The sequence below is a fragment of the Nesoenas mayeri genome (genome assembly GCF_963082525.1).
Source record: "Nesoenas mayeri genome assembly, chromosome: 10".
Classification (NCBI taxonomy): Eukaryota; Metazoa; Chordata; class Aves; order Columbiformes; family Columbidae; genus Nesoenas; species Nesoenas mayeri.
Genome location: NC_137560.1, coordinates 16,552,585 through 16,577,000, shown reverse-complemented (window position 1 = coordinate 16,577,000; position 24,416 = coordinate 16,552,585). Strand labels below are relative to the sequence as shown.

Below are 24,416 nucleotides of genomic sequence, written 5' to 3'. Positions count from 1 at the left end.
AGTTCTTTATTGTATATATAAAGTAACCCACAGAAAAGTTTAGACTATTTTCTTTGGCTTTTCTCTTCATTCACCACGTTAGTTGCAGCACCAAATTAGCAGAAAACTTTGTTTAGGCGTCAGTTCAACGCAACACTTTGACTCAGCTCCAACTCTGGGAGAGCTTTTAGATTGAAAAAGATTTAGAAGTTGGGAGCGTAAAGAAGAGTATGGAGTCTGAAAACTTGTTTGGGTTTGCTCTTTAATGTTTTTAAAGCACAATCTTGCTCCTATTCAGCAACAGTGAAAGTTAAGCATGTTCTTAAGTCCTTTGCCAAGCATAGAGGGGATGATTTATATTGCTAAAGTGGAAACTTAATAGTGTCTGCTTCTCTGATCACAGCTCTAACCAGGATTTCATAGAACAAGAGTTAGCTGATGCCATGCTCTGGAGTTCAGTTCCCATCCAAACAAGCCCAAACCTATAGCTGGGATGTGTGGACAGCCCTGCAGGGTGAGCAAATGAAGAAAATAAGGGTTTGTGTGTGTCTGGGATGTTCTATTTGTTTAGTTCTTGCCCACCAAAGCACCTTTGTTCCTCTGGAGCCTGTTCCCATGCTCTTGCAGTTTGGTGCACTTTCCTCATGTCCAAGCTGAGTAAATGGAGTGTGGGAAGTTGTTTTGGTTTAGATTTGTGGTTTAATAACGTGGTTAGGCAGATGGAAATGAGGTGGCTTTATAAAGACATGCAAATAAATTCAAAAGCTTATGGTGAAACCATCTTCTCCATCAATGGGTTGAAACAAATAGTTGGAGAGTAATGGCTTTTATTTCCACAGGTCTTATAATGGTGGTGCTGTTGTGCAAGCAGGGTTAGACTCCTTTGAGGAAACCTGAAAGAGGTTCTTGAAAGTGAGCCCTTTCCCGCTCTCTGCATGCAGCCAGCCGCCTCTAAAGTTTTTTCCCAGCTTGCTGACAGGCAGGAAGGTGGGGGCTGCAGGCAGCGAGATGGTTTTCGGCTTTCCCAGGGGCTCGATTGCTGCGGACGAGCCGGCAAGCCCACACCTGGGAGGGCAGCGGGTCCCAGGTGGCCCTGCGGTGTCCAGCCCGACATCCTACAGCTGCTGCCTTGAGGGGGAAAGAAACGCTCCATTAGGAGCAGAGCAGCTCTCCAGCTGCATACGCAGGGAGGTCTGAGGGGTCCAGGGGGCTTCCTGTTTAAATAGTTAAAGGGTCTGCAGAATTGGTTAAACTGTCAAAAAAAAAAGAGAGTGTAAAAAAATAATAAAGGAACCATCCTTCCTGTATCTGTACGTGTGTTGTTTAACCGTTCATTTGGGTTCAATCAAATGCTTGTTGTGATTTTTCAAATCACTTTAATGGGTTTAAATTATGTCTTTTGTAATGTAGAATCAGATTGAAGTTCATGGAAATGTGGCTGCAGTTCAGGAAAGCTCATGCTTTAATACGTAAAAGCTAAGAGAAACGATTGTCATAAGCTATTACGTCCCCTGATGTAACATAGCTGAGTTGTTTCAGTCTGTGACTTCTGCAAGACCCTGTCTTGTGGTTGGGCTAAAGCAACACAACTGTTTATTAAAAACTAAAAAAGGTAGGTGAGGGAGAGAAAATAGTCCAATCTTAGTTCAGTCACACAGGATAGTCAAACTGTTCAGTACAGGACTTCAGGACACACGTAATTGCTTCTCTGTAAAGAGGTGGGAAATTGGACATGTGTTTTAGTGCTTTGCAGAGCCAACTCCTGTTCAGCCAACACCAACAGAGAACACACAGCAAACTCTTCGAAGGAGGCTGTTGTTTCATTGACACCCATTGGGACTGAGAACCTTGCAGGACAAGGCTATTTCTTCTGTTACTGCACTGTGCAATGCAGATATGGCTGTTCCTAAATAGTTGCAAATAGCAGTCACAGAAGAAAGCTTAGCTGTGCCCCATTTTGTGAGTTACTCCCAAAATTTTGGATGTGTATGCACAGAAGTGTGTATGCATGTGTGTAAGATAAGTAAAATATCTTTACATGAATAGCATTTACTAAATTCGACAATTATCTGCATTTTTTCCTCTTTGCCACATGATGGAGATAATGGTGTAAGATATATAAACAGTGCTGCATGGATCATGCAGTTCAAAGAAAGAAGTTTCAAGTTGCTGGTTTATAGTAGTTCTTCCATTAATGTTGGTTTTGCACTGGAGTCGATAGACTAATTTTCTTATAGTATCTGTGGCGTGTTCTGTTTAAAGCAGCATTTGGTTACTTGTGTTGTTCTACATTTTTGGTGTGGTTTTGGTGGTTGTTGCTTGTTTGTTTGAATTTTTACAGAAGGCAAATGCACAGTAACACCCTTACCAAAAAATTAAGGCTATTGATGCAGCAGAACACCAAAGTTTCTATTTGGTAAGACATTCAAAAGAATTTGCTTAGCTTGCATTAACTTTATTGAGACTTTAAGTTGTACTTAAATGTACACAGTTTGGGGTCAAATACTAGTAGGTCTGTTGTGTCCACTCCTGCAAAACCAGCGAATTTGCCGCAGTTCCTGCTTAAGATGTGAAAAAAAGTCACATCTTGTATTCTGCTCTCACCATGAGTCTGAGTCTGTGCATCCTGGGAAGGACACAGTGGGATCTGAATTAGTTGATCCTTCTGTGCTAGAACCCTTTCACCCGCCCTCTCCTCTTTTCTCCTTGAGCACAGGTCCTCATCCAAAAACCGTCGAAAACTTGTGCAAAATTCTCAGTGATTTCAATGAAACTTGGATCAGGCCAATATGCAAAAGCAAAGATGGATTTTCCCCTGGATTTTTTTTGTGACATTCAGAAATCTCCTGGAGAGAGATGGTATTTAGTTTTAATGGTGAGAGCTGCTGTGTTATGTTTGTAATCATAATGTATAACAAAACTGCTATAGGTTGTGATACATCCAGGAAGCAAGAATCACATGTTTCTTTGCAGTCTGTTAACTTTTTGTGGCTGTTACTCTGAGGATGCAAATTCCTGTGCTGATGTCAGTACAATTGGAGCTGCACTGTTGTCAAGTTTCTTTGATTGAATATTTGCTGGATGAAACAACTCTCACCCTTTCCTCTCTGTAGATCCACCTGCCCTGTGAATCAAACATGCTGCTTGTTTAATTCCTTGTACTCAGGTCCTTTTACCTTGTGCAAAATGCTTATTTGAGGAATTGTTCAACTTCTGTGATACTGCAAATCTGTCAGTCCAGTGTCTACCTAGAATTTTCTTTTTGCTTCAATCAGATTTGTGTATGTTTGTACTTGGAGGATCTCATTTGATAGTTGCCTTTCATAAAGCGTTGTTGTAATTACATTAAAAGAGTAACTTGTATGTAAATGTACATTACAAATGCCAAATACAAATCAGAGAACTGACATGCTGCCCAAGCAGCAGCACATAACCACGTGTGTGTGTGTGTGTGTGCACCCACGTATTGCTGTAATAGCTTCTCCAAATGTTAGGGTTTTTCCTCAGAAGACTTCTTCCAGAAATGCTCCATGCTCCAGGGTTCTGCCCCTATGTTTTTTTCATGAGAACAAAGATTAGTCCTTCATGGTCCTAAACTCAATGCATGTGCATGACTTAAAGGCATTACCTACCAATAAATAGGAGATTAGCTTCGGCTTGTGTATTTCCTGATCAGTTCAGGTTTTTTCAGATGGCTCGTTGTTATCCCGTTTCCTTTAACGATGGGACACTCTAATGAGTTTGCCATCTGACATACATCTGTTTCCTGTTAAACAATACCTTCATTCTTCTAGAGCTGCTAAACTCATCTTTTATCCTACCAGATTTTTATCTGCGCCTTGAAAACAGCATGTACAAATCCATGTCAGCATATTCATTTTCTTGTTGAGGATTTTTCTGATATATTGTTTTTGAGAAGGAATAGCAAAATGGGCACCTCCGTTAGTGCTTGTTTGTTGGAAAATGGGAGAACATGGATATTATTTGTATGATTAGGAGCTGGTCAGTCCAGCTACTGTTTGGAGTCTAATAATATTGACTTCTGTGGCTAACACTATACATTCTCTAACAGGTATTCTGTCCTCCCAGCAAAGTAAGGGGCTGGTGCAAAAGGCAGTGATTTTGAAAGCTGTTAATGTTGTTTCTTTGAGAAAAGAGCCTTCGATAGCTCAATGATGGTCTGTCTCATGCGAAGTTAGGGCTCTGCTATCTTCAGACTCTCTTAAATCAATCCAGCCTGCATTGAATTTGTGGATCTGCCTCTGTGCTTCTCTTCTCCTCATGTTTTGGAACATGCACTCATGCTGGATCTCTACCTGGGTCTTTCCCCTCTGCTGGTCAATATTACTCCTCTAGAAACCTTTTTTGTTTGTTTGTTTCATAACAGCTTTTTCTAGTGGAGGAAAAACTGGATAAAATTTTCCATGCATCATACAATCTACTTATTTGTCTCTACATAATGCCCATTATATGTTAATTTTATAACAAGTGCGTGGTGCTGTTTAAAAAAAAAAAAGCCCTGCCTTATGTGAAATTCTGCCACACATGTCCAAAGCACACCTGTTAGAATGGTTTGTAACCAAATTAAGCAACCATGTGGGGCACATAATGTTTTGTCTCGGAAAAGAATTTACTTCTAAACATTGACATATGGTAGGTGACAAGTGGAAATGCTTTGGATTTAGAGCTGGGGAAACAGAGGAAGCACGATGCAAATATTTATTTGAGAGCTAGTGAATGCTTGGATCAGAATAATGATTAGAATTAAGGAATTTTGTATTTCTTCCTATTTATAATATGCAGTTCTCTCCCAACTCGCACAGGGTTAATGCTATTTGCTTGAAAATGGGGGAATAGCTGATTACCTCAGGTGGATGCTGGTGCATGATCCGAAGCTTTTGTTTTAATGATACTCTTGGCACTGTTGAGACCTGTGTTTCTACCACCCTAAGTGCTGTTCCTTTGCCTCTGGCAGTGCTGTAGAGCCATGGGTTCAACTCCCAAGAGCAACTTGGAGTATCAAAACAGCTTGATAGTTTTACCACTGATGGCCCTGCTTCCCATGGGGTTCCACCTCTTTGGCTTCGTGCGGTCTTATAGGAAGGTGCTGTGTGTGAACGTGGTCTTTTACTGTGTCCCTTGTGGAAGGGAGCCAAGAGAAGATCTTCTCTGGACATTGATAACCCAATGCTGTCATATTGCCTGAAGAGTTTTGTTTCTAATTGCATCAGTGTTTATTAACAAAGCCCTCCATCATGTGTTTAACATATAAACATGTCCATTCTTTCACCACGCTTACACCTTTCATCTCTTAGAGCTGCAGGAACATGGCTGATCGCTTTGACAGTCATTCTTGTTAAGATTACGAATTTGTTGGGTTCCTTGTGGAGTCTGCAATTTGTCAAGGAGGATCAGGAAGGCAGTATTAATTGAAGCTTTGCAAGAAAATACGTCTGCTTTGTCTGCTTTGGGCTATACCATGGATGATGGCTCTGCTGAGCTCCTCTACACCTTCACCTTTAGTCAGTATTGCGGAAAGCTACAGGTCTTCATAATGGTGTCTACTGTGACCTCTGACAGGGCTGGAGGGGAAACTTACCTTATTTCATGCTGTTTTATCAAATCACATCATGGGGGAAGTATATTTATAGCTGGAACATCAGTTTATCATAATCCAGATCTATTGGGCAAGCATGTGAAGAATTTTAGGAGGACAAGACACTGAACCAGATTTACTATGATTATTAATGTAAATGTTTTACTGTTAACTCCAGTGGGCAGACACGGTTGTTTTATTCTATTGTAATTTGAACATATTTGTAAAGAACCATCTTTTATAAAGAAGCTGTTTAAAAAAAAAAGGAATGTAAAAAGAACTTAGGTAAAGGGAAGATTGCTGTCCTGAAATTTGAGGTTTATGTATCCTTGGAAACCAGTATATTTTTTTGATATTCAGAAGTGGGTTATTAGACTTTTCTTTATAATGACAATGGAGAAGGCACAGTTTGGCACCCACAGCTCAGACGCTGTGGTGGGGATCTCCTTGTAAATCCAGGTTCCAGTGGTGGTGGCATCTCCACGAGCCTCGTCAAAGTCTGGGCAAGTTACAAGTGAGGTGCAAGTTTAAGAGCCACTCTGTGACGGCTGCGGTACGTTCTCCCTGAAGTGAACAGGTGTTCTTGCTGGTGGCCTTTGTGATATTAGTACTGTCAAAATCCTCTTCATAACCATGGGCTTTTCTCCCCATTCTGCTAACATAGGGAACAGTGGAGGTGTAGGTGAGAGCAGTTTCAGGGATGTTGAGAAAGCTCTTACAAGGTGAGCCTGTCTTGTCCTCTGGCTGTTTATGCCCATCTCTCCTTCAGTATTTATTGTAATGTTTGTAAAAACAGATAGCTTTTCTGGAGAGCAAAGCCTGCTGAACTGGAGACAGGGGAAAACCTGAATAAACAAACATGTGCCACAGATTAGTTAAGAACATCTGTAGGTTTTATATTGTTTTGAGAACACATACCACATGGTTTTTCATTTCTTATGCTTTTCTAGTTTCTCCCTTTCTTTCTGTCTCTCTCTTTTCTTCTTTTTAAATATATTGCTAATAAAGGTTGGAAGTAGAAAGCACAGCTGGACTATGCATGACATGCCACTGTTTAATTTCTAGCTCGGAGGATGAGAAGAAGAGTAGTTTTATTGTATCCTAGAAGAGAATAAAGCCACATGCAAATTCCAACCATGGACATCTGTTTCCTCTTTGTGTGAAAGAATTCTCATATTTGGAAGGGAATCCCAGTTCTGAAGGGACTGATGAGGGTTGGGGGGTGGGGGAGAGGAGGTTGTTTTTTTGTTTTATTTTTCTTCTGGTTCTTCTCCCTCCTCCTTTGCCATTTCTCCAGCGTGCTCTCCTTGCTCCCTGGCTTCTGCATTTCCTTTTGGACAATATCAGTTTGCAATGTAGCATGAGATATTGGATGTGTGAATTTCGAGTTACTTTAAAATGCTGTGTTGTAGTTACAAAGAGTTATTATTAACTTTCTTTTATTTAACTAAACAGTATTTGGTGGGATGACTTTTTCTCTGCTGTCAGTCTTCAGTACTTAAAGATTGGTATTTTTTTTAGAAGTGGAGAAGTGTGTATCTGTTTTCCTGGCTGTGAAGTGCAACTGTTTCTAGAAGTAACTTATTAAAAATAATGTTTTTATATCCATCTGTGTCAGGAAAATTAAGTAGATCTGTAGAAACAAGAATCTGCAACGTTCATTTCATTACGTTAGGCATCAGGTGCTAAGGACTAGAGTGACCAGAGTAAATGATAATTTCATTGACCTATAAAACATTTTAGAATAATGATTTACAGCTGTCTGTGGGCTTCAAACTTTTGTGTGTGTGTGTGTGTGTGTAGGAGTTGACTCTGTTGAACAAACAGCACAGTTATATAACATTGGGCCAGACATGAGAGCTGGTACTCTCTGTCTATTTTATATTAACGTCAAATGAGAGGTTGGTGGAGCTCGCCAGGGTTTCATATTTGCTGGCAGAAAGTCACCCACATGTGTGGACCACATTTTTATTGTTGCCTTAGCCTATTTCAGGCATAAATATTGCTGCCTGGCAGGGTGTGATTCTGTTCATTGCTGAAGAGCTTTTCTTCTCAAAAGCAAAATATGAAAAGGAATGAAATGCTGTAAATGTGCAAATTAAGAAGTATCCCCAGACTGTGAGATTTTGTCACGGTCTATCGTGGTAGAGGAATAAAGGGCAGTGAGCCATCTAAAGGCTTTTTCATTGTTGTGCGAGTTACCGTCGCACAGCTATTGCTTTTTGCATATGTTAATCCTGCTTTTGAGTGTGGGCTGTTTAGTCTGATCTCTTAGGGGAACAAGCCTTGTGCACACAGAGTGTTTGCGCACACGGACGCACAGCGGCCTGCGCAGCCCTGGGCCGTGTTTGCCATGGAAATGTGGCAGAAAGGCAGAGGCTGCAAAGAGAAATACAAGTTCCTTTAAGTTTCTTGATATGGGTGTGAGGAGAGAATAAAGGCGATGAAGGGGTTTGAGGAAAGGCTTTCAGTAGGAACTGAACTTTCAACAGAGGCTGTGGAATAGACGTCGAGAAGAAATGTGATAGAGGTCCGTGTTGTGGGAAGATCGCCGAAACCGGCTTGGAAATTATTTGGCTTCAGAGAATCCGATGACAAAACCCAAATCCGCAGGAAGCCAGACTCCCTTTCGTTCCAGCGCCCATGAAATTGCCTGTGTGACTTTTGTTTTAAAGTCAGGATGTTGTCAAACAGGCTCTGATGGATGACTGTAAAAAATGGTTGACACCTCTTGTTAGGATCTTCTTGATGCAAGCCAAGGTGCTGCTCTGCTTGTTTTTGTTGGTGGTGTTTCCTAGTTTAGTTTTTTCGCAAGTTTCCAAACCCTGTTGAAGTGTGACTTGTGAATGTTTGGGCCCTTATTCTGCAGGCATCTTAGAGAGCAGGTTGCCCAGTGTCCGTGCAGGTCCCACTGACGTGCATCCCAAATCTTCCCGGCTGTTTTGGAAGCCTGCGCCTCGCAGCATCTCACGGGGCGCACAGGGAAAAGTGAAGCCGATAAGCTCCATGCAGTTCTGGTCCCTGCTGAGCAGGACACGGAAAGCAAACATCACTACCCTTGAAAATCAAACAGCAATCATGAACAAATTTCCTCTTTAACTGAAATGCTTCTAGCTAGGAGATAAAAAAGGGTTTATGTCAAAAGCTTCCCTTGTTGTCTTATTAACAGCTGCATAATTTTACGACTCATTCACGCGTAAAAAAAAGCAAAACTTGGAGACTATTTGAAAGCTTGTTTTGTTTGGTGTACAGCTGGATACAGAGCGTTTCCTCTTCTCTCTTTTAACAAATGCGAAGCAAATGTAGTGGGTATTGTTGGGGTCTTTTTTCTATTTTTTTGGCCTAGATAATAGAAGATTATGTTGCTTTTCATTTTACATTGTAAAGAAACCATGCCATTAAACTCCAATTCAACAATGATGCAGCAGTATACGGAGATATATATATCTTCTTGTAAATATATTAGCACATATTACTGTCAAATAGCTGGACTTTTTCACCCAGTATTAAAAACAAAATGTAATTGCTACATTAGGGTTTCAAGGGCCTGATAAATAAGAGCCATGTCTGACCTTTATTGTGGGGCTCTGAGATGCCACCAGGGATATTGCTCATTGTTCAAGATGACAAACTTCCTCTGAGATTTCAGTTTGTCAGCTCAATGTACAGCAGTGACATTGATTTCTTCTCACTGCCATTTCCTGCCTGAATAGATAACAAATTTTCTGTGGCAAGTGTCTGTCAAGCTTAGTTTTGCCTGGCAGATTAACTTAATAGACTCATTTATTAATCATTAGTTGTAGCACAGTGAAGCAGACAGTACTCTTTAACTCTTGTGATATTGAATGGATGTACCATTTCAGATTCCTTTGTGTAGCTTGAAGTTGGATTTAATAAGCTGTTCATATCTCTGTAGTGAATGTTTTTAACCTGACATCACTCATGTTACTTTTCATGGCAAAACCTGCGTAAGTGCTCTCTGAGACTAATAAAACTATGCACAAACTACAAAATTAGCCTACATAAGGGGGAAACTGATCTGACATGCATCATGCTTAAGGAAGGAAGATAAGAGTAGAAGAAAACAGATATGTGGAAGACGATTTGAAACTGGGCCTGGCTGGCTGTTGAGGTGGAGGAGAGAACTGCAGAAGCGTTTAGGAAGGGGCAAAGAAGACCTGCAGATACAGCTGTAGGGCAATTCTGGCACAGACTGCTCTTTCTATAGGGAGTCTTTCTTCCAAGATGACACCTGAGCTGAAGATAGCAAAGGCAGGGTTGATTCCTGAAGTGGATTTTGGACAGGGCTTGTTAGAGTGGTGAAGGAAGAGGAAGAGCCAGCAGAACGTAGTGCAGAGATTCGAGGAGGACAAAACCGTAAGGGAAGGCAAGCTTAGAATGTGATGTCTCGTTGCAAAGAATCACTCTGCTCATGGTGAAAACTCACTTACTCCATGTATTAGCCCTGCACAGCCTGCAGCGCTGATGGACGTGTTTGCTTTTTCTCCCATGTGTTAAGAGACCTGGTCATTAGGCATTTATTAGGGCAGAATCTGTAAAGGAGCTGGAATTGCACAGGCACTGCTGGGAACACATGGCAACAGGAATGAGCCTAGACGGAGATACAGGCTGCTGCTGGACAGAAGAACCTTTTGTTGTAGGTGATGAGAAAAGAACCACCAAGCATCTCCCTTGGGTTTTGGTTGGGTTGTGGTAGCTTTTCACAACCTGCTTTAATTCTCTGGGGAGATTGTTAATGTGAGATCACTGGGAGATGTTCAGAAAAGTTTTTCTCTGCATCTGATGCCCAAACTGCAAAGCCCTGGTTGCAGCACAACTGTTTTCTGCTCAGCTTTTGTGAGAATGTGTATTCCTGAAGATTTTATTTTTTGCCAGGCTGTGTTCCTGGTCTCAGGAGTGTTTCCTGAACCATCCTTCTGGCTTTCTTGGCTGAGCGTCAAACCAAGCACGTCCCTGCACTAGATCATACAGCTTATTGCTCTTCTAGGCCACCCTGGTAACGATACATTAACCTCTCAGCAGGGAATGTGATAAACAAAGTGAAACCAGTCATTGAATGGCAGCATACATAAAGTGTCCTTAAAGATTCGTAAATGTAATAAGCTGCAGTTTGCTGAGTGAACAATAACTGTTCCTAATTTAGTCAGTCAAGGAATGTGCCAACCTAATTTGCTTTTGTAACATTATGTTGTGGTATTTTTCTTTTTTTTCCCCACCTCTCCAGATTCCTTTCTCTCTGGTACAATTTCCCCTCTGGGAGTCCTTAAAGGTAAGTCCTCTTTAATGATAGAAATATGTTACACATTTTATATAGGCTATCCATGGTAACTCATCTAACTTGGTTATCACAATTATGGGTGCATGCAAGAATCAGTAAGTATGTAGCAGCCTACCTGTGCATGTGAAGATCATTTGCCTGAATATCTGAAAAAACCCAGGGAACATCTAACCATTGATATGTGGCATGAAGTCTGAATTTTACTCCCCAGCGTGCCAGAAATCTTATCTGCTACCCTAGTTTTTACTGATTAAACTGGGAACCATCTTGTGTTGTGGCTATTTGTTAATTTTAATTTTTTTTAGCATTTGACTCTTCAAGGTAAGAGGCAATTGCAAATGATACAGAGGAGACTGATTTAGCCCGGGTTTATAGCCAGGGAGAGACTGTCAGCGCATCGCTGACAAGCTATTTTGATTGGCAGTGTATGTGCTATTTCAAAGGTCATTCAAAGAAGGTGTCAACTGCATGATCTTTTAATAGTGCAGTCTTTAGAATGATGTGTTGTTCTCCCACTAGCTGGTTGCTTTGTTTATCATGGGCAGAGTCAGCGTCCAGATTTTTGAGCACAGAGTTGGATTTGAAGTCATGTCATTTCTCTGTCCCTCTGTTTTTTGCTTTAACTCACAGCAAAAAATCAGAGAAGGGTCAGAGTTTTCTCACGTGCTTTGAGATCCTGACTTGAAAGCACAGAAAATTATTGCAGATCATTAAAACAAAATGTAGCAACAATACCATATTTATAAGAGAGGAGCTAGAGAGAGAATAATTTTCTTCTTCTTAAGGGTGCTGGACTTCTGAGAAAGCTTGGCACTGAGACCCCAGCTGGGAAGGATGGGAACCAGTGGTGATCTTCCTTGCTCCTTGCTGCTTCTCTTGAGGGAAGAGGGCTTATGTTCTCCTTGGTCTGTGTATGCTCAGTTGGGTCATTAGCTTGTCCCCTTGTGTGTCAAACTCATTTTCACTGGGGGCCACACCAGCCTCGCAGTTGCCTTCAAAGGGCCAAATGTAATTTTAGGACTGTATGGATGTAACTACTCTGATGTAGCCCCCGGTGAAAATGAGTGTGACACCCCTGATCCAGAGGCTTCAGGGAGTGAGATATAAATGGGAGTCCCAAGGCAGGAGGAGCATGAAGAACATGAAGAACTTTCACAGAACAGACCTGTGTTTTGCAGAGGATTCCATAGGAACTCCACAAGCTTGGTCTGGTGTGGTGTCTGGATATCGTTCCATCGCACAGGGCAGCTTTGGCTGCCTTATTAGGAATCTGTTTCCCTGATGGTGTCTAGGAATGACTTTCTGTAAACTCCTGGGCAGTGATACTGGCCTGACCTGCTAATTGTTAGTGCAGCAGCCGTGTCTGAGAGCAAGAGGTGGCAGTGCTAAAGAAGTGCAGCCTTCTTGCCAAAACCACATAAAACAGCAACGTTGTGTAGCTGTTTTCAGAATGTAAAGTTGTTTTAACTAATGTCCACGTAGCTGTGACAATAAAATGTATTGTTTAGATTGCGGGCTTTAAAGAAGACTTAATTCAACTAGCTACAGGAGTGAGTCACTTAGGATGAGACATGATGTTTAATCTAAAGAGGCCAGTGCAGATCTGAAGAGAAACAAAACTGGGTTAGTTTGTTTCACGGACCAGTTGCAATATATTCTGTGGAAGCAGGAGTAGAAAATGGCAAAATTCAGTCTTGCATGCTCCAGTCACTTTGGCTCAGGACATGGAGAGAACTTGAGGTTTGTCACATCAAAGCCAGGCAGTGAAAACAGATTATGTTTTGTTGGTCTGAATGAACCTCTTAAAAAATTGCCCGGACAGTACAACAAAGGAGAAAAATCATTATGGTCTCATCAACAGTGGCCAGTAGCATCAATAGAAGTATGATTCAGGGTAGGGCTTCTCATGGGTGCATGAAGAGACAGTAATTAAGAAGAGGTAGAAGTGCAAAGGACAAGAGACAGTGTGCAGCCTCGACGCAGAAGAATTTACTGAAGCTGTTGGTTAGATAATGCCTGAGGGACTATTCTGCACTGTATTAATGGGGTTACTTGAGAAAATAAATGCGGGAGCGGTTGTGTATGGTGTGTGTGGATCATCTCACAGAAGAGAACAGTACGATTCCTATGACTGTGTCATTTTTAAAACCATTAGAACAAAGTTATGTAAGCTGAGGGATGATAGACTCAGTCTTCAAATTCCCCCCAAAAGCTAATCACTGTAAAAATGAGGAAAAATATCTTTCCACTGTAAAAGACAGCTCGTCAGGCACGTGGAAGAAGAGGAGTTGCCTTTTCTTTCATCTATGTGCTGACTGTAGCCAGCAGCAGGGTATTAAGCTTAAAGAAGCCCAATAAAGGCTTGTTGTAGGCAGCAAATCAGGTGTCTCTGCATCCCATTTTCTGTATCTGCTTTGCTCCAAGCTGCTGTGATTATTCTTTATGCTTTCAGTGGACTTTAGCCACATATTTGTGTGCACGGCTTTCTTCTGTCTGTGAATGTAGACTAATTGTCCTATATGAGAGTAAACTTAGATATGGTGCACTAAACTAAGTTAGAAGAAGATTGTACAGGTTACTGAACTACAAGGTTACCTACACTGTGTGTGCTGGAAAAGGGGTATTGCAGTAATTAGCATGGAATAGATACCGCTTGAAATAGTGGCTTTTCGTCAAATTGCTCAGGTGAAGACACAGTTTAAAAAGAGTCAATAGACTGATTTCTTGGAACACAGTGACTCAAGAAACAGCAGTTAAGAAATGATGGTGATTTTAATAAAAACAAGCAAAAACAACAACAGCAACAGCAACAAAACCCCTCATTTTTTTGGATGTAGGTAGCATCCAATGCTATATTGTACACCTAATGTCCTTTCTCTTCCCAGTTCTTAGTTTTTCCATATTTTGAGGTAGGTGAAGATTGTTGATACAAACCAAAGGGGAGAAGGAAACTGTGCTATGATGTATCAGATATCAGGACAGAGATTGTAATTCTCTACTAGGGTGAGTTAATGTAGTCCTTCTCAGTCCTTTTAGCCTTACAGCTAAAACAATTTTGAAGTCTCCTCAGAGTTCAGGGCAAGAAGGGGCATTTCATATTTCGTTGACTCCACCAGCCCTCAGAGGAGCACCGTGGCTGATTAGCACTGTGGCAGTTTGATCAGGTTTAGGTTCTTTTAGGTGGGGTTAGTGCTTCTGATCCCATCTCAAAACAAGCTGGCCTTGAAGAATGGCAGCAGAACATAGTTGTGTGCTTCCCCAGTGCCTCCTGAGCCCAATGCCTTCCATATTAGTTCAAGTTTTGGAATAACATTGTAAGATACAGCCCTTCTGTAGGCTGCCTTGGAACTTCCAGGGTGCCTCTATAACTCAGTTTTGAAATACTGTATATGTGTTCTTCATTGTGGGAATTTCAAATTACAGGGCTGCATATTTGGCATGAAGCTGTTGTGGGTTCCAGGGAGCCTGGCGCAGCTCTGGCTCTCACCTGCTGCCAGGGCTATGTTGTCTCCGCTCAGGTGACTGTAACACTGAAGTTCATCCCTTCTGTGTGATCTTCTATTCTGCTCTATTCATACGACAGAAATGCAAAGCATCCTTTTTTTTTTTTCCCCCTCAACAAAACAGAGTTTTAAAAAACCCCACAGAATCAGGATCCTCTGGTTATGTTCGAGTCCAGAAACATCTTGTCAAAAGTGCCTGCTGCTTATATCTGAGTGGAAATGGTCCGCTCGCTTGGAGAACAGCACTGTAAGATAAACCCATCTCAGGTGAAACAAGACTCAGTCCTCTTGGGTTTTATATTTCTGCATATTGGCTGCACTTCAGAGCCTCTGAGAGTTACTCCAACACAGCTGTACATGGAGAATGCTCTCTTTATAGACCAAATGTATTATATGTCTGGAGAAAAGGCTCTGGTAGCCAGTGAGGAGAGAAGGAACAGGCAGGGCAGGAGGAAATAGTTCTCAAATGAGTAGATTTGAAAAATAAGGGGTTCTTTGGTTGGTTGGTTGTTTTTTTAAGGAGGGAAAACAAACCTACTATCCTGGGAACCTTTTGTCTTTTTCATTAGACAGGTCTGATACTGAGATGAGACACTTGGTCATTGCTAAGACTGTATAACGTGAGGGTCTGGCTGCCTTCACCCTGCAGAGCGTGTGTGCCAGCCAGTCCTGCTCTTGCACACACAGCCTCTCTGGGAGGGCTGGCACAGACTGGGCTGCTCCATGGGCCCAGCACCTGCAAGGAAAGATAAAAATCTTGGGCTGACCAGGCTCAAGGTGATGTCCTGGCTCTTCTGGCACTCAGTGGGGCCCAGATTTCCCTCTTTTTGTCTTGGTGCTGGGCAAAACCTACAATGAGCCCATGTGTTTTTTCTTTGTCATTGGCTTCAGCAATAATACAATTCTCTCAGATCTGTAAGTCTTACCAATTAACAGGTGTTTTATAAGGAGAGATATTTGGTTGGACCTTTAGAGGCAATCGCTAGAGACATGGAGGTGAGATACACAGGCAGGTCCCTCTTGTGGGAGTTTGTAATGGCTATGGTGGTATGTGATAGTGGTGTAAGGTGCTGAACAAGCAGAGGAATGCTTTCATGGCTTCAGAAAGAGACAATGGTTTGAAGAATATGCACAGGCTCTTTTCCATCCTGTGAAATAAGCAGGGCATTGCAGTAAAGAGAATGGGAGAGTCCAGCTATTCACCTGTGAGGCTGAGCAGCAGAAGTTTGGTTGGATCAGAACAGAAGTTCCCCATGTTGTTCCTAAACTGAGCTCTGCCCACATGATGGAGAGCAGGCATGGGATTTGGCTTACACTTCCTTCGGTCCCTTTTATTGTGTTCAGGCTCAGCTGTCACCCCAGGCACAAGGCACTTGTGTTCAGAGCAACAGAGCTTGGGAAAACTCCTGGTAGACTGGACTAAAGATCTACATGAAGGCATTGGCCATGTACTCGTTCACTTGGTTCTGCTGTTTCGACCTCCAGAGAGCTCAATTTGTGGGGACTGGTATAGACAGCATAGCATGTGAATAATCCTGGTTTGAGGGTGGGCTCAGCCTTGCTTGTAGCTGTCCGTGCAGAGGTGCCTTTGAGACGTCTCTTGAAGCGTGCTGTGCAAAGGCTGCGTGAGGAGTTTCCGTGGAGGGTGAGGACTCTAATCTTGGTTGGAGCTCATTGCACCTGATTTTTAAAGTTAATATGAATGAAAAGTATACAGAATGCTTCTGCCCAGGCAGCTGAGGTTCTCAGCAGTAATACGTGTTTATAACTTGACCATTGAAACAATAAACCACATGCTATTTCCCTCCTAAAATTTACAATCAAATCTGTTGCTGTTTAACAGGGTAAGTAGAAAATAGAGGAATGTAGCCAAACTTGGCCTAAAATGGCTTTCCCTGCTCTATAGGTAGGTGACAGCTTTCCTTTTTTCCTGGAGAAGCAGTCTAGTATTTCTGTTCTGCTGTGCTCAGCTGCATATAAGAGTAAATGAAACCCAGACCCAACTTTAAACCCATTTCCTTGCAGGCAGCGTAAGTGTTCTACCATACCTCGCTCCGTCTTTGAGTAACGATCGGGCTGATTTAGGGATTAAGCCCTAACCATTAAATAACGCTAACGTGTCTGCCATTTGCTTAGGTGCTGTATCAGGAAAACAGATTTCCATGGTGGCGTTTCAAGGCGTGATGTAACTTGCGGCCAATGTGGCGTGTGCATGCCATTAGCATAACGGCTGCATTTTTCTCACAAAAGAACAATGTACCCAACAGCTGTTCAGCAAACAGCCCTCGCTTTATTAGTATCACAGTAAGTGTCATTCACACACTCTCGAAGCACAGTTGAAGGAATGCTGTATGCCATCTGCACCAAAGAGAAAGAAACAAATGCAATCCTTACTTACAGCACTGCAGACACGTTTGAGAAAGTCAGATGGTCTGGGCTCATCAATGCAGCATTTAAAACGGCAGGAGTAGAACAGGCTCACGCAGTCTGTAGATACAGAGCCAGATTGTGATGCTCTTGGTCATGCCTAGACCACAAGCAGTTCTCTGGAAGTTGCTGATGCCAATGGTGTCTGGTAGAATATAGACGTAATCAACGTAGAGGGCTCACCATTTGATTCAGATACTTGCTTCTTGCTGAAGAACCTTAAAAGACTCATGTAGTTTTTCCATATAATTTATTCACACGAGCCTGTATGAAGCACAGATTTATTAGCAGGCAGTAGGAGTGCAGATGCTTAAGGAACGCTGTCCTAACTTTGAAGTGATTTTTCAGAAGTGCATTTTCCTCCCCAGGCATATATGGACCTTTGTGCCATGGAAACTGAGCGTAGCTGGCATATTATGTTCTGCCTTGCCATGGAAACATGGTTTCGAAGACATTTTCTTTAACCAGGCTTTTAGCACATCCATTTTGATTTACATCCAAATGGATCACAGACATCAATGCAGTATTACATGGGGAGAAAAAGGGAATGAAAAGCTTTTAACATGAAAAATACGCTGTTGAATGTAGGCTGACTTTTGTTCTCTTTCTCTCAATTTATGTAGGATTTGGGTGGGTTTAATTCTAGTGCCAAATTCAGTACGGGCATAAGTGAGCACAACTCTATTAGTTTGAATAGAGTCTCAACATTTATGTCAACAGTGAACTTAGATCATTGAATTTTTCCCATGTTTGGGCTTGCATGTTTCCTGCAAGATAATATACACATGTACTGCACATGTATTGCACATATGCTGCACATAAGCACATAAAATTCACTTGGGAGGATGTTTGGCTCTATGCTTTTTGACTTTATGTATAGAAACTGCAATCAGCTTATGAATTTTTTGCTTCTCCTGTAGCTAATGTGCCATGCATCTGTAAGGATCAGCCATGCAGAATGCCACGTTGCAAGTAAAATACCTAGTAGCAAAGACAAGCGTGAGAATTGCTTTTCTTTCCTCAGTCTGCAGGACTGTACAGTCGCACAAATCTATGTGATTAATTTGGAGAGGTTTTTCTCCTCTCTGTTATCATGAAGTTGAACACTGCCTTGAACAGAGGGGTACATAGAAATACTACAGATGCTTATCATTGGAGTGAATTGTAATATTTACTCAGCTGTCGGCCTCAAGTTCAGTCTATGCCATGAAGTCTGCTTGTGTCTTGGTGTCTGAAGACTAGCAAGGCCATGGCAGAGATGTCTCATTCTCTGTGATGCTTCCTGCAGCATTTGGGATGTTGTTCTGGTCATCAGGTTTGAGAGAGGTGCGAGTGTTGCGCTTTGCCACGATCACCACAGCTTGGATGTTCTGAATATAGACCAAGATCCAGCACAAAACTGACAGTTGATCTCTGCCCCAAACCTTTACCACAAACGCAAGGCAAAGGTGACAGGCACGCAGAGGTAAGGAGTTGTGTGAACTAGTCAAAGATTTGTTTTTTAGATTGAAAGGCCTTTGGTATATCCCAAGAGAGACTTTTCCAGTGTGCCTTCTGCCCAGCAAAATGGGGTGTCCTTGTATTCTCAGTATCAAAAGAGCTAAATAATGTTTGTGGCAAGAAGCAGAGGACACTGGCCTATGGGACAGCATGAAATGGGCTGGTTAGGAAGAAAAGTGAGGTTCTGCCCACATATAAAACTTGAGCCTTCTCTGCGAACATTATCCCTGTGAATAATTGGAAATCTGCATTCAGGCTTCCCACTGTGTCCCATCCCTTGAGGATATACCGGCTGTATTGCTTTACATGGTGCGGCAATGCACAGCGAGATTTACATATATATCACATAAAAGTGTTTACAAAAAAAATTAGCATGTGATTGAGCTGGGAAGCTGCAGAGGGCCCCAAATGTATGAGTTTCCATGCGCTTCAGCCAGAAGATTTATTTCCAATTTGTTATTCATAAGGGAAGAGCGAGAGATTGGGATGGGGTCCTTTGAAGTGGAAAACAAAGTCTTCTATTCAGCCTTTAGCTTAATAGAATACACATGACACAGGCTTGGCATGGCGGCCCGCTTTCATGTAATGTGCTCCTTGTCGTTTTGCTTTCCTGGGCTGTGAATACTGGTGGGAATGGATCCTGGAAAAGTCTGGCTATCTCCTGCTGCCTTCTGCAGGAGGAGCACAGTGTGAGCAGGTAGGAGCCGTTTGGTGACGGGGAAACCAGACTGATCCAATCGTTGCAGTTGTGTTGCTCGTGATCCCTGGTGTATGTTTTATATTGAAAGAGCATGTGTAGGAAAAGCAGTGTAGCTGCAGGGCTTCTGCAGGCATTACACGGGTGCTTCTGTCCTGCTGGGAAGTCCCTGAGCAGGGAGCTGTGACCCGCGGGCTCTGAGCCGGCCTCTGACACCCGCTTTTGTGCATGACCTGAGCTCTCTCTGTTATCCCTGAAGTGGAAGTGACTCTTCTGAATTTGTGCAGCATGTAGAATTGCAGAGCATGATCTGGGCACTGTTTCCCTGCTAATAACTAGCGATTCTGTCCATAGTTGGTGTTTTGGGTATATGTGTGTGGGCCCTGTATTTCTTTGCAGGAGCAAGGCCCTGGTTTTACAGTGATGTTATTACCTATATCTGCAAGCCTCTAATAGGTTCTGTGCTTTGCCCTGTATTAGTACTGTTAAAAACATGCTCGATACAGCACAAAGGCAAGTGTTCCTGAAGAACTTGCAAGCCCAACATACTGCAGAGCCCTGTCAATTGGTGGGTTTGTGGGCTGTGAGAGAAAACATGTGTGACCTTCAGCACATCAGCTTGGCCCACAGTGTGAGTGTGGTTAGAGAGAATTTGGGTCGGAGTCCCGCTGGTCTTCTTGGCCCTGTGGTACTTGTTCCCCCAGCTTCCTCCGAGATGACGTCCTCCTGCCCCACTTCTGTCTTGCTATTCTGCGTATTCAGGTTTGGAGCTCTGGGTGAATCACCGAAATCAGAGATGGAAAGAAATGCATGAAGTCATCTCACCCTGCCCTTGCCAACGCAGGATTATTCCCCACAGTACAGTCTGGAGTGCCTTCTCCGGTCTATTTTTAAATGACTGGAAGGAGAGGGCTTTCCTCTCCTCCCTGGGGAGGCTGGCTCTGCAGTTCTCTAGACCTCACTGTTGGGGAATTTTCTTCCTGTTCTCCAGCCTCAATTCTCCTTTTCCCTAATTTAATTGAACTGTTCCTGGCTCCACCCTTCTAAACCATTTTCTGTATTGCTTGACTGTTGCAAATACCTGTTGTCAATTTGCAGGCATAACGGATGGGAATTCGTCACCGTTTGCCCTGCTTGGCAAAGGCTTTTTGTGCAGAACTGTACCGGGAAGCCAGGCTTTATCAGAAACCAGGTTGCAGAGCTACATGCCAAGAAGTGAGAATGACGTTTTCCTACTTCTTTGGACAATGTCATTAACATAAAACCCCATCATGACTGAGAATAGGCTGGGCTTCTGGCAAAGCTATGAACGTCTGTATTAATGTGCTGGTTTTCCTCTTAGTCCTCCAGCAGATTTTCCGTAGTGCTTTTTTGCGTATCAGCAGTAATGTCTGGCTTTTTGAGTTTAGTTGTAGATGTATAGATGTTTGGAGAACATTTAATGAAAAAATACAGTAATTCTGGTTTTATCAAGTGGCTCCAGAAGTTACGTTTCTAAACCCTGACTTTCAGTTTGAGGTTTCTTAAGCACCTGAATTGTTTTGAAAATGGGTTTTGAAGGCAGGATTTGTGCTTTGGCAATGCCTAGATGCTCTGGAAAGCATCTGCACCTTTTGTCTTAGGGGGCACACGTCCTTCATCCAGCATGGAAGAAAACTGCGTGTCCAAAGAGTGTAAGTTCTTCCAGAAAAGCGTCATACTGGTTTGAAGAATTATGAATCCTTATTTATTTATTTCTGAGATGAAAATCAGTTTCTGCTGCGGGTGACAGCAGAATAAAAGCCCATACTGAAAACACCAGGAAAAGAATGGCTAGCATTAAAGAGACTGAAATCCCTTTAGTGCTTTTTTACAACAGAGCTGCAGCTATTTAGCTATGGCAGGATACCAAGCAACATTGTGGCTGGCCATTGTTGCTTGAACAGTTTGATTTTTAAAACATTCAACTGAAATATAACCACCAGCCAAGTTGGAAGAAGCAAGTCACAAGGCCAGTGTGCTAAATGAAGAGTCAGCAAATGAGGGAAATGGGTTGTCGTGCCTCGATGGGAAGTGGCTGCACTGCCGACCAGGAGCCTGAGAACAATCTCTCAGCCTAGCACAGCTATCAGGTTGCTTTGAAGACAATTTTATAGTATAGAAGTAATATGGCTTTAAAAAGAAGGAGATAGTGCCACAGCCATAAAATAAAATTGCTGATTTCTCTGCGGTAGGCCTCAGAAGAGTGGTGGATTCCATGCTTTTTGCTCAGCACTAGGTCTCACATCATAAACTAGAAACCTCTCCTCCAGAGAACTTCCAATGTTAAGCATTTCAGGAGATGGGGAAGTGGTGATGGAACAGGGTGGAAGAGGAAAGAACACAGTGACTGTAGCTGGCATAATAAAATCATCCCACATGCCTTGGCTTTCATTGCTGATACTGATCCTACTCATCAGGATGTTTGACGTGGTTCTTGAGATGTGTTTTTTAGAAGGCACCATTCTTGGTGATGTTTTTAAATGTGCGTGTTTAATGATGCTGTGAGTTAAATGGAAGCGAGCACGGTGTGTGGGAGTAGTGGGGAGGAGAAGGGTGTGTGGTCCCTAATGATGCCAAGTGAAAAACAGAGACACACCTGCTTTGGGATATAATGAGAGTGATAAGAGTAATTTCTTAACGATGGGGGTTTTTGGGGGGCGTGAGAGGAAGAGTTGGTTTAAGAAAAGTAGAGGGGCAAACAGGACTCTCGCTGTGCTGGGTATTCTTCGTTTTAAAGGGGAGTATTTGGTACATCTGGGCTGAACTGATAATAGTTCTTGCATGCTGTCCCCTCGTTTGGTGTTTTGCTTTGCACTGTTTTATCTGCCAAAAAGAAAATAAATTCACGAAATATTTGCAAAGTTGCATGGCCACAGGCTTAAATACATACATATGAAACCTCTGAAAGCAATTTGCTTCGAGCCCTCCTCAGTTCCAGACATCTTTCTCACTCCATCTGCTTTTTCAAGTACACAAGTTCCTTGGGAAAAATCGCTTATTACATCACTGAAAAATGCCACAAAAATAGCTTTTCACTTAAGTTCCCATCCTCAGAGTTAACTCACATGGGGATCGGATAGATTCAAACATTTAATAACTTTTTATTTTCCTTTCTCTTTAAACACAGGATCTCTGGTCATGGAAGCAGGGTCACGTGGTGGATTCTTGGCAGTCAGCAGTCTGTGGAGCTTTTGCAGGTGCAAAGGATTATATGTTATACTGGGAAACACTAAAGAAGAAAGAAAAATGTGCAAATCTATTAAGTATAGCAGAACAACATTCCTTTGTAATTCAAGTTTGTTTAGAAGAAAACGGATCCAGTTGTTGTTTGGAAATAGGAAAGTCAGCAAAGGGAAGGGGAAAAAAAAGACTCAAACAGGGTGTCTGTTTGAAAGACAACCAATTTGTTTTTGACAAATTTCTGTTATTTAAAAACCAGGGGCCTGTCACTCAGGCTTTGCGATTATTTCAAAGTTGATTTGTAAAACTCTCATCCAGGAGAAACTTTGCTTGGGTGGGGGTTTGTGCAGCTGTCTGCTCCGAGCGCTTCCCCAGGGCCCGAAGTGATTGCAGCGAAAGGCCGTGATTCACCATTCATGTGACAGCTCTGACAGCCGTGTAGATTAACTGGAGTCAGGAGAGCAGAGGCTTGTGCTGCTCAGCCCGGAGGCAAAAGCCTTCCGTGGCAAAAAGAAAATATGGAGGACGAAACATCTGGGCAATCTCCAGACATTAGAACAAGAATACGGAGTGGCAGAATACAATGCTGCACTATTTATTACCAAACAAGCCAGAAGTTAATTGAATTCTTCAGTAGGCTTGCTTGATTTTAGCCTACTGTAGTTGTTTCAAAAATAAGGGAGGAAAAAAAGAATCAATTAATGACTCATCAGTATAGCTGACAAGTTTGAGGGAGAAGAGACTCAACTGTCTTAATAGAAAAAACAGATTAGTAGTTAAGAGATGGATAGCCAGATCTTTACCCCAAGGAGCTAAAATACATTTTGAGATTCCAAACAAGTAACAGAATGTGTGGAAAAAATAAGTCCTGTTTAAAGAGAAATTATAGCATTTCTTGAAATAGAGATTACCAAAAGCAAAGCTTGTTCTTTGATGACTTACAAAATCAGAGCCATTACGTTGTATGTAATTTTTTAAAAATACGCTCTGTTAAGGGAACTGAAGTATTAATAGCAGCAGAATTCCAGCAGAGGCTGCGGCTTCGTTTTGCTGGGTGCTGTAACTGCATGACTGAGAAAGGGTGCCTGGCTGAAACTGCACACAGTTTAGTAGATGGGGCATGTGAGCTGGGAGGGAATGGTTTAATTAGAATTGATTTCATTTTGGGTCAGTGGGGATATTTTAGATGATCTCTTGTGGCCTTGTCCAACTGAATTTTCCATGTTTATGTGATGGGAAGGGATTTTATTTTGCTTAAAATTTGGTCTACTGTTGGATTTTACACTGACTTCATCAAATTATTGCAAAGAAAATCAGAGCAATTGGAGCATATGATTCATTTTTGTTTTGAAAGAAACCAAGCTATCAGGCTAAACATGCTTTAAAATGCAATGTGTAGGTCTGCAGGTGTGATAGAGGATCATTAATTTAGCTTTGTTGATTTCTTTACAGTCAGATTGATACAAATACTGTGTTCAGGCATGTTCAGAGAGCTGGAAAGGTTATCTGATTTACCCAAGGCCTCGAGGAGTAATTTCCTGAAGTCCAATTTGGTACCTCAGCTGGAAATTTAGCCCAGTTTCCTCCATTTCCTTCTCTATATTTCTTGATTCTGACCAGCTGTGCTTGGACTCACTACTCTTTGATGGATGTTCAGTAGTGTGTGCTTACTTTCCAGCAGAAATGTTGCAGAGGGACCATCCAGAGGCGCAGTTGTGCATGGACAATTCCTTCCCCTTTGGCAGACAGTGGGGAGACCCAGCACTTTGTGGGTCCTGGAATGGTACCGGGACTTCCAGCTCCATGGTGGTGGGAAATGTTCAGCCCAGCTGTCTTCATAGGCTTTATTCCCCAAGCGTAAATCTTTGCAGAATTGGAGTCCTATTTTGTAGATCATGTTGTAATTGGTGATGATATGTATTTTCTGGATTATCCTTCCAGCTTCACTTCGTCCAACCTGGTTTTTCTTCTCTGTTGTTTCCCCATTCTTTCCTTTTCACCAGTAGTATTTTAAACTTCCTTTTTCATGTGGCCTTTGAGGACCTGCTTCAAAACTCAGAAGGTTAAACTGGTTTCGGATGGGAACCTTCCATCTCCATTGGCTCTGCAGACATATAACAGGCAGGCCCTGTATTGATCTAATCCAGTACTGTTTCTGTTTCAGTGAAAATATTTAGCCTTTTTTTCTAAATGGAGGCATTGGAAAAATAATTT

At 42.2% G+C, this 24,416-nt stretch overlaps 1 protein-coding gene across 5 annotated transcripts in view; it reads left to right on the top strand.

Annotated features, from left to right (window-relative positions):
- SLC25A26 (solute carrier family 25 member 26) overlaps positions 1-24,416 on the top strand; it is an 83,164-nt gene that overhangs the window by 45,190 nt on the left and 13,558 nt on the right. For 4 of the 5 annotated variants that reach the window (XR_013922570.1, XR_013922571.1, XM_080350773.1 and 1 more), the window contains 2 exons: positions 10,821-10,865; positions 22,150-22,219. Coding sequence is in view for 3 of the 5 variants with exons in the window: in XM_080350773.1 (XP_080206899.1) it covers positions 10,821-10,865; positions 22,150-22,219 (115 nt within the window). In the remaining 2 variants the exon portion in view is untranslated. The remainder of the gene's footprint in view (positions 1-10,820; positions 10,866-22,149; positions 22,220-24,416) is intronic. The other variant, XM_080350774.1, reaches the window with a different exon arrangement.